General features: G+C 40.0%; 2 protein-coding genes across 3 annotated transcripts; one reads left to right on the top strand and one right to left on the bottom strand.

Annotated features, from left to right (window-relative positions):
- Positions 1-298: 298 nt before the first annotated feature.
- On the bottom strand, positions 299-3045 carry c20h2orf81 (chromosome 20 C2orf81 homolog). The gene is made up of 3 exons (XM_033620316.2): positions 2680-3045; positions 2290-2496; positions 299-2193 (listed from the first exon to the last, which is right to left on the bottom strand). The coding sequence occupies exons 1-3, from the start codon at positions 3043-3045 to the stop codon at positions 1336-1338; spliced, it is 1431 nt and encodes a 476-aa protein (XP_033476207.1). The 3' UTR covers positions 299-1335.
- Positions 1737-8030, top strand: wdr54 (WD repeat domain 54). 2 transcript variants are annotated; one of them, XM_078170795.1, is made up of 10 exons: positions 1737-1844; positions 4527-4810; positions 5424-5486; positions 5638-5704; positions 6150-6206; positions 6284-6411; positions 6602-6702; positions 6998-7160; positions 7346-7420; positions 7580-8030. In XM_078170795.1, the coding sequence occupies exons 2-10, from the start codon at positions 4586-4588 to the stop codon at positions 7709-7711; spliced, it is 1011 nt and encodes a 336-aa protein (XP_078026921.1). In that variant the 5' UTR covers positions 1737-1844; positions 4527-4585; the 3' UTR covers positions 7712-8030. The 2 variants fall into 2 exon arrangements, with proteins under 2 accessions (XP_078026921.1, XP_033476063.1); XM_033620172.2 differs by lacking the exon at positions 1737-1844 and adding an exon at positions 4146-4207.
- Positions 8031-9078: the final 1048 nt, after the last annotated feature.

Here is a 9078-nt window from a genome sequence, read left to right as displayed (position 1 = left end):
GGGGGACATTTTATGCTAAAGTTAGCCATTATATGCCATTATGATGAAAAACAAGCGAGCATGCAGGAAGATTTTTTTAACATATTCATTAACCATATTTTCAAAGGTGTTTAACTCATTTTAGTTCATGGGCCAGCCCAATTTTGATCTCAAGTGCCCTCTCAGCAAAAGAGATTGTCACCACATGCAGCACTGTACACAGGATTAATAGAACATTTTCCTTTTAATTTTTATGCAGTTAAAACATGCAAGTCACAATTACAGAAATCACACATAACTTACACAAACTGTGGTTGCATAATTTTTTATTTTGCTGCTTGAGAACTGTATTTTTACACTGTGTGCCACATAAACCATAAGTAAGTAAATCACAACCAGATTTAGGTTTATGTCATCACAGACCCACTGGATATGAGGCTTAATTAATTTAACAATGTGACACTTAATTTAGAAAAAACTTTAATAGCTTGAGATGGCCTGTTGCTTCAAAAATGCAGCTGAACTTCAAAACTTGAGTTAAAGACACAAGCGTCCACACATCTCCAGATTGACTGTCTTTGAACAAAACATTGGAGAGCAGCTCTGTAAAAGTCAGTTCACAACTTTGCCAATGTATCATGTATGTCCAGTATATGTCAGCAGATGGTGCTGTGGTGAAATTTCAAATCATTTTAATACTCTCTACTTGAAAAATATTGTGTGTCATTTTGTGAACCTCACTTATATTTAGCTCCTGTCAGCCGTGACGTTACCCTCCCCTCCAACCTTAGTAATCTCAGGGCTTTTTCATCCCTAAGTTAGTAAATGCCACTTCACTTTCACAGTTAGCTATGTATGAATTGTATTTACCTTTCATGTTTGTATACAGTGTTATTTATCATTTCGATAATCACCTCTGTCACAGGGAGCTGCTCCAGTTGTAATAAAAACATGTACACATTCTGTAATACAAAGCATAATGCCATATAACAATTCACAGTTACAATAACAAATATTTCCTGGGCTATGTCATCTACTTTGATTTTTTATCTCATGCTCTTTTGTCTTAATGTATTGTAATGTGCACATTTATACAGAAAATGCTCTGAACAAAAAAAAGAAGAACAGGAGAGAAAAGTTTATCAGACACCTTCTACAGGGAGCCTGAAGGCTCAAGGTTCACTATGTGGTGTTCATGGTCATTTGATACATTACAATTGTATTCACTTTTTGTCTTGACCACAAAAGCCACAATACAGACAGAAAGCAGAGTCTTTTACTGGGGCCATGAGTTAACATAATGGTCATCCTGCTCTAAAAATAGTCATAGACATGTATTGTCACTAAATTTTATAATCAGTTTTCACACTTCTTGGATTGAAACAAAGGGGTGACCTGAGGTGGTGGACCTGCTGTAACCTGATCAACTGAAAACAGTGGCACAGCTGCATCACTTCGTATCAGCCTCAGCTTGGTAGACTGCGTAGGAGGGTTACATTTGACAGGGTTCATTTCAACTGCATGGGGATCTTGGAGAGAAACACCTTTGGCCAAAACCATTGTGTCCAGGCTCAGAGGCCCAGAGGACACCGTCCCTTCCTTCCTATGTCTGGAGGGAGACAATTTCTTCAGCCAGACATCTGCCTCATTTCTCCTCAGAAGCTTTGCTGGCTGATCCTTGGAGCTGGTTTGTTGCTTCAGTGAGGATACAGTCCTCTCTGTTGGCTGCTTGTTATATCTTGCCTCTAGTTTGGATGGTCCGCTTGGTTTCTTGGAATTGGGTTTTGTGTACTCATTATCCACAATCTCATACTGAGGAAAGATGCAGTGTCGAGGCAAGCAGGACGGATCGAGCCTTCGTATGGGTTGGTAGTTCTTATGTTGATATAATGATCCAGTCTTATGGTTAGAAGCAGACTGTGTCCAATCTTTACCTTCTACTTCCTCTTCTGTTTTTTCTGCTGAACATGACAGGGGTGGCAGTATTTTGCCTGAAGCAGGCTTGGGAGGTATATTAACCTGTTGCTTTTTCTTTAAATCAATTTTTGGTAGGGGGCGAGGACTAAGCACTTTATAGCAATCGTAACTGACAGGCCTCCTGGGACTTGTTTCCTTTTCAGATTGCTTTGGAGAGCTGTTTGTTTGGGCCATAACATTGCATTGTTTGTTGACCCTTGGCTCTGTTTGTACTGGAACCTGGCCAATGTCAGCCTCCTGTTAGGCAGAAATACAATTGGGATATAGATATACTGTAAATATGGACATAGAAGACCTTAAATAAGACTTGGAGAAAAGAAATATCAAGCATACCTGTTTTGAGGCAGAGTGAGGTCGAGGGGTAGCATTCACAACAGGCACACATCCTTGAACCCAGGCATCTGAAGTTGCTGGCATTGGCTCTGAGTCTTCTGTTTCAGATGCTTCCTCTGGTGCTTCTCCTTCATCTGGGCACAGGATTTGCTGATCTAGAATCTGTGTGAGGTAGGTCTTGGCCCAGGATGCGGTGAAAGGTGCTAGCTTAGGGGCAAAGACAGGCAATATCTCCGATGTTAGATGTACATACAGTATATTATGTGTGGTTGAATCAGATGACAGCAAGATGAATAACTGCATTGGTCTCTCCATGAGTGTCAATCAGTAAGATGATGTTCACATTTCAGTGAGATCATAATAAAAAGTGCATATGCCTTTCAGCTTTACCTGCCTTTCAATGTACACTTTGAAACAGCCTTCCATGACTTGGCTCAACAGTTCGTCCATGATCTCCCCCACTGCCTCATGTGCATCCTCCTGGATCAAAATGTCTTCCCATTGGGCCTGAGTTGAGCAACCAGAACTGATATCTTTCTCTTCCAGGTCCTGCATTGAAGCTGTATGTATTTGGACAGATGACATATGTCTTTGCTTGTCAGCTTGGATCTTGGCTGCAGAGCGGGGCATCTTGGCCTGAGTTGAGCTCCCAGATATATCTTCCACTTCCACGTCCTGCGTTCGAGGTGTATGTTTTTGGACAGACGACGTACGTCTTTGCTTGTCAGCTTGGGTCTTGGCTGCAGAGCGGGGCATCTTGGCTCAGAGGCTGGTGTGAAGTATGATAGAGAAAAACATGGATGTCAAAATGAAAAACAAAACATGTTTGTGAGGATTTAAAATAGAATAACATCGGTCCTTATCAGTTGGCATGTTGCTGTGAAAATGTCATTTGGTAAACATTAGCACACTCTGGTGGCAACGATCAAACTTCACACAGTTATCATTTCTCAATGGAAACTGATGCAAAATTATAATTCACTGAATATTTACAGGAGTTATATTGCTCTTGCTTACTGAATTTACTTGCAGAATTAGAACATAGGTTTATTAATGTTAAAGTTTATACAACAATGTGTGAGAGGCACTAACTAAATCCATTAATAAGACTGCATGTAAAGGCCTTCTATTGTTCTCAGTAAATACCAGCTAGTCAAAACTATTTCCCCAAATCAAGCTGCACACTTAAAACTTAGGAAATGTCTTAGGTGGTTAAGACTTCATAAATGTGTAAATGGCTTGCTTAAACACATATGTAGCAATCAACTTAGTAAACAGGAAGTCACTGTAGAATCACAAGCTTTAACATAACTTCCAAAAATAAGAGTTTTAGGGGAGACATGATGCAATAAATTACACAGCAGAATATTTCTTTGTTTCAGAGTTGGCTTAGTAGTTTCATGCAGTGTATGACAACTTTTTATAATTTGAAATATGGATGAATAAGTTATTTTTGTAAAATGTAATAGCCCACTTTGCCAGTTTACGTCATCTTTAAACAGCATTTTGATCAAGTGTCAGGTAATTCGACCGGTTTATATTGTTATTTTACTAATTAACCTAAACAATTAATATATTAATAAGCAAGCTAAAATTAATTTTGTTAGCTAACGTTAGCTATTTAGATACACCTGCTAGTTAACGTTACTAGTTGTAAATAATCTGTATCGTTTAATTTTAGGTCAGCTCATTATAGTTACACAGTTAAAATGGCACAACATATCATCATTCAACCGTGTACAAACAGTTATCACTGTCTGGCCTTTAATAAGAAAATATCAAGTCAGTTCACAACCTTACCACATTCTCTTCTTTGTACCCTTTTCCGTGTAGTCTGTGGTTGCTCAGCAACCGAGAACGCAAGGATGACGTATTACGTAGGGGTGGCGTTGTCTCTATGGCTGCGAAGGACGCGGAGGTAATCCTGTTGCTAACAAGAGCTAAAAAAGTGCTTGGTTCAGATTAACTGTATATGTAATGGCTGACTATGACAGCGCCAGTGGCTGCCGGGTCAATTGCTGTGTGATTTGAAGCAAGAGTTTGAGCAATAAGACACAGAAAAGTAACGGTGGCCTCTTTTATTGACGCTGCAGTTGGCTTCTTGCTAACATACCTCGGTTAGCTTGCTGCTAATGTTTAGTACTTGCGTTGCCAGTTGCCAAATGACAGTAGGCCTGTGTGTTTTAATGAAACTGCTAATCTTGAATTTAACTAGACTCTTTATCTCCATCTCTTAGACTGATACCAGATTAGACTGCCATTTCAACATAGTGCGCTGCTAAGAGAAGACAGCTCCATGTATCACAAAGAGAAGAGCATCCAGATCAAAAACAGCGCCTCGGCGCTGTACAACAACCTCGGCGTGCTACGCATCGCCCCGCGGCGCCTCACCTACTTCACGGTGGTCCATGCTAACGTGGTCAACATGGTCAGCGCGTCCTGGGACGGACTCAACTATTCCCACCGTCAGCTGCAGTCCAAGGAGCCCAATGTCGCCACAAGCACGTCGCTCATCATGCAGGTCAGGACACAGTGCAGCGTATACAGTGTGTTCATAACACTGTACACAGTGAGAGCAGGTGGGACAGGCAGCGTGGTCCTGGAAGTGATTTCTTCAATTTTAGGGGGACAAACGTTAACATACATAGAGATAAACTTGCAATGCAGCAAAAAGAGTCATTTAATTTAAAATTAGTGGCCAGCTAAAGTCTGTGCCCATTGACTTCTGCAGACACATGTCTTCATTGGTGATGCCTCACAGGTGCATAAAAACGTTTTTGTTGTCTTCTTTGCATATTTAGGATAAGTGCCCTGCTGCACTGCCCTAATGCTGGGGGACTAGGCCTTTGTGTAATAAGGGCTGCAAGTCCTGTACTGCTCCCCAGTATGGATGCACTGTTAATGTGGAAAGTAAGCACATAGTCATTGTCACCATTGGATTCCCAGTCCAATGTGTTTTAGAGTACATTTCTCAAACAATAAAACAAAATCACCTCACACACAGTTAAGAAAGTTTATGGAAAAAGTGAACTACATTCTCTAATAGGTCTTATTTTGTTTTTTGCTCCTGCATACTGCATATGCATTTGACTGTATCATAAGAATTAAAGAAATCCTTTGTTTTCTTGTAACAGGCTGCGTTTTGTCCCCTGCCATCTCGTGATCTGCTGGTGGTGACTTCTCAGAAAGGCATTCAGGTGAGTTTTTGTGTGCTTTTTCTGCAGTCATTGGCAGTCGCCATGTTTGGAGGAAGCATTGCTACTTGTGTACTTACAGTGGCTGTGTTGTATATTTGTGTTGTTGAGTGTTTTTGCAGCCTTTTACTTTCATATTAATCCATTGTTTTAGATGTATGAATCTGATGGCTCCATCATGGTGTACTGGCATGCACTGGATACTCCGGAAACACCCACAGGTACACTTACATTTAAACAGTGGATCAAAGTCTGACCTGTATTTGCATGACTAGTTTGAAAAGATTAAATATATAATACGATGCAGTACAATGAGATATGATACAGTATGATGAGACAATAGAAGATGACACAAGTATAATTTTTTGTTCCTGTACATGTGTCAGTGTAGTTAATCCATCTTAATAACATAAATATAATTAAGAACATCAGTGGGAGAATCTGATTATTATAATGACATTTTCAGGCATCTACACCCACATTATTATATCTGCACAATCACAAATGGCAGTAACATGAACAATTTGTTTCTGCGTTGTTAAGCTGACTCATAGATACTGCTGGTATTTTACTCACATGATGTAATACATTTGTGCAGTCATACATTTTACCAGTTGCAGTTTTATGCCAAATGTCGTGCACTCACAGAACTTGTTTGTGTCCCAGCTCAGGCAGTGTTTGCTCGGGGGATATCAGCAGTGTGGGAGAGTTATATATGTGTGGGTAAGTACTGAGTGGAATATATTTACGTATATTCGAAATACAGGACAAAGCTCCACTGTCTCTTTCTCTCTGTCTAGGCGTCTCATCTGGTGCAATTCTGGTATTTGATGTTCCCAGTAAAGGCAGTAATATTACCCTGTCTGAGGTCCTGGAGGAGCATAAGGAGTCCATCACTGACATGGCCTCGGAGTGCTCTGGCAGCCAGGTATGGTGTGTGTGCTTGTTCATTGTTTGCAGTCTGCCTATCTGAACCTATAGTGATTTGCTCTTAACTTTTTCCATTAATGACAGACATACTTAAATAAATTACGACTTTATGTAATACTTCGAGGACCTACTATGATTCTATGAGTTACATAATCCCTTCCACTCTGCTGCTGTCTCCCTCCCCTCAGGAGTGCATAGCCGATCTGGTCAGTGCCGATGATGGGGGCAACCTGTGTGTGTGGAAGTCTGGAGAGGAATTTCAGCTGCTAAACAATATCCCTGGCTTTGAGTAAGAAGTTGACCGCATTATAGTTTTGTCATTTTTGGTGTATGATGTAAGACTGAGCTAACATAAAGTGACCTTTGGTGAAACTCCATCACTGTTACTCCTCCTCTACTCTTACTTTCCTCTCTATCTCTCTCCCCTCTTCACGCATTGTTGCACTTGTCAACTCTCCAATATGTTCCTTTCCACCGTCCTTTGTTTCTTCTTCATTTCCGCTCCTCGCTCTAATCTAATGTCCATTATATTTTCCCTTAATGCCCTGATGGCAATCATCCTCCATCTTCCTCACTGCTCTCAGTATGAGCTGCTCATCTGTCAAGCTGTGGAAAGGTACAGTGGTGGCAGGTTACGGCACAGGCCAGATCCGTCTCTATGAGGCAGTGACGGGAATCCTGCATGCTGAGATCAACGCCCACGCTCGCTGGATATACTCACTAGACATTGCTCCTTTTTCTGGGCTGGTGAGTTGAATAAACCAAATTGAATAAAAAAAATCTGTTGATTGTGTTAGGATTTATCATTTGAAATGATAAATAGATATTTAAATTATTTAGCTATTATTTATTTAGCTCAAAATCATGTTAAGGTGGTTCTCGATTATTATTTATTGTTTATCTCATACCACTTAATTTTGCTTTTGCTTTAGCTTCTGTCTGCTGCTGAGGACTCTCTAGTCAGAGTGTGGCACCTGACGCTGACCCCAGAGACCAACAGTGTGGAGGTAACTGCTCTTAAAACAGAAAGCATAATTTATTTTCTTAATATGTTTAGAATCAAGGCACAGTTTATAGTGCTTTACCCACAGGTTTTACTTATGTTAGATCATTTTCTTTTACTGCCAATGAGACCCCGACTCTGTTTTTTTCTCATTTGCATTCAGGTTGCCCATTTGCACAATGAGTGTGTGACAGACACACAGATCTGTGGCGCTAAGTTCTGCGATGGCGATGGTTATGCCTTTGCGGTGACAGGCTATGACCTGAGTGAGATCATACGTTACACCCAAACATAGGATGTTCATTGAAGCTAAGAATTGGAATGTGAATTTGGTATATTGGAATGTTTCTGGAAGGATAACATGACCAAGATGGCACAGAGTCAAACGTCAAATGTTTAATGGCATTTCTGTCTCTATGTCTACAAAGGCTACAAAGAGATGAGTATATAAGATAATAATGCAAAAGTAATTTGTTAAAGTTTCTGTAAATATTTTAAGTGCAGATGTTTACATGTATGTGAATGTAACTTAAAAAAAGTAATGGAATATTCTATGGTTCTTTATGACATCATTGTTTCAAGCAACTATACCAGTAAAAGATTTTGTAGAGAAAGCCAGTGTGTCTGGGTTTTAATATCGCACTTCACAAATGCACCAGTAGATGGGGCTGTGGGTCATTTATTTTTGAGCAGGGCAACAACAGTGCAGTGCAGACAGATTTCACTAGAGGACAGGGTGGAGTTGCATTAAAGGTTATAGACGAAAGACAGACTATTCCAGAAACTCCACATTGTGACTGGATGCTGTGTGGAGACCACAGGACACCCATGCCAATAAGATAACATGGGCACATTGCAGAGGGAGTTCATACACATTTTCATTGTATTATAAATTTCATATATGGCCTCTTATGCATCATCCCTTCTCTTCCAATCACGTCCACAATCTAACATGTGACAGAGTTATATGTATAATTAGATGCTACTTTTGGCTTTCTTAAGTTTTTTTTTAAATAATTTTCTTTTACAGTCCAAGACATCTACATCTCAGGCAAGTGTGTTTTTCTCCAACTGTTTCTGTGACGTCTAGGATGTTTTTTACACAGTTCACTGGTGTGTCACTGTAGTTACAGTAGAAACAGAAAGTCTTGGTTTTCCCTAGAAAAATACACAAATGACCAGAAAGGCCTTTATTAAAAACAAATGCAACCTTCTACCACGGACTAGTTTTTCAGAATTACACTTCAAGTCAACTCAAGACAAGACATCACTTAAAAAGAGAGATAGTGTTCTCAAGAATCTGTTTAAATGAGCCAGAAAAGCCCTCATTTAATACAAAACTTGCCAACTTGGTTGTAAAAATCATGTTCATCACAGGACACATGAGGTTTTTTTTGTAGTTCACATCTGGCAGCCAGGTATCATTGTTATCCCACTCACTTCATCAAGATAAGAAGAATCAGGTCAGCGAGGAATTGTGTGCTGTTTGTCAGTTTAGGGCTAAGCGTGTATTAAATCCCCGAGTTCTAGTCTTTTCTGGTTTGCAGTCAACACTGGTCACATAACATCAACTGACAAGACTGTTTTGAACCCACACACAAGGCAGATTATGTAACTCAAATTTGGTAGGTACCAAGTGAAAGTCATGCTAATGCTGATGGC

This window comes from Epinephelus lanceolatus, chromosome 9 (assembly GCF_041903045.1).
Source record: "Epinephelus lanceolatus isolate andai-2023 chromosome 9, ASM4190304v1, whole genome shotgun sequence".
Classification (NCBI taxonomy): Eukaryota; Metazoa; Chordata; class Actinopteri; order Perciformes; family Serranidae; genus Epinephelus; species Epinephelus lanceolatus.
This window is presented reverse-complemented; position numbering and strand designations above follow the sequence as displayed.

Coding starts and splice junctions, on each gene's coding strand:
- c20h2orf81 (XM_033620316.2), bottom strand. CDS start 3,045: ATGCCCCGCTCTGCAGCCAAGACCCAAGCTGACAAGCAAAGACGTACG. Junction 2,497..2,679: donor AAGTGTACATTGAAAGGCAG/GTAAAGCTGAAA, acceptor TTTGCCCCTAAG/CTAGCACCTTTCACCGCATC. Junction 2,194..2,289: donor CTCACTCTGCCTCAAAACAG/GTATGCTTGATA, acceptor TCTGCCTAACAG/GAGGCTGACATTGGCCAGGT.
- wdr54 (XM_078170795.1), top strand. CDS start 4,586: ATGTATCACAAAGAGAAGAGCATCCAGATCAAAAACAGCGCCTCGGCG. Junction 5,705..6,149: donor TACTCCGGAAACACCCACAG/GTACACTTACAT, acceptor TTTGTGTCCCAG/CTCAGGCAGTGTTTGCTCGG. Junction 6,207..6,283: donor GGAGAGTTATATATGTGTGG/GTAAGTACTGAG, acceptor CTCTCTGTCTAG/GCGTCTCATCTGGTGCAATT.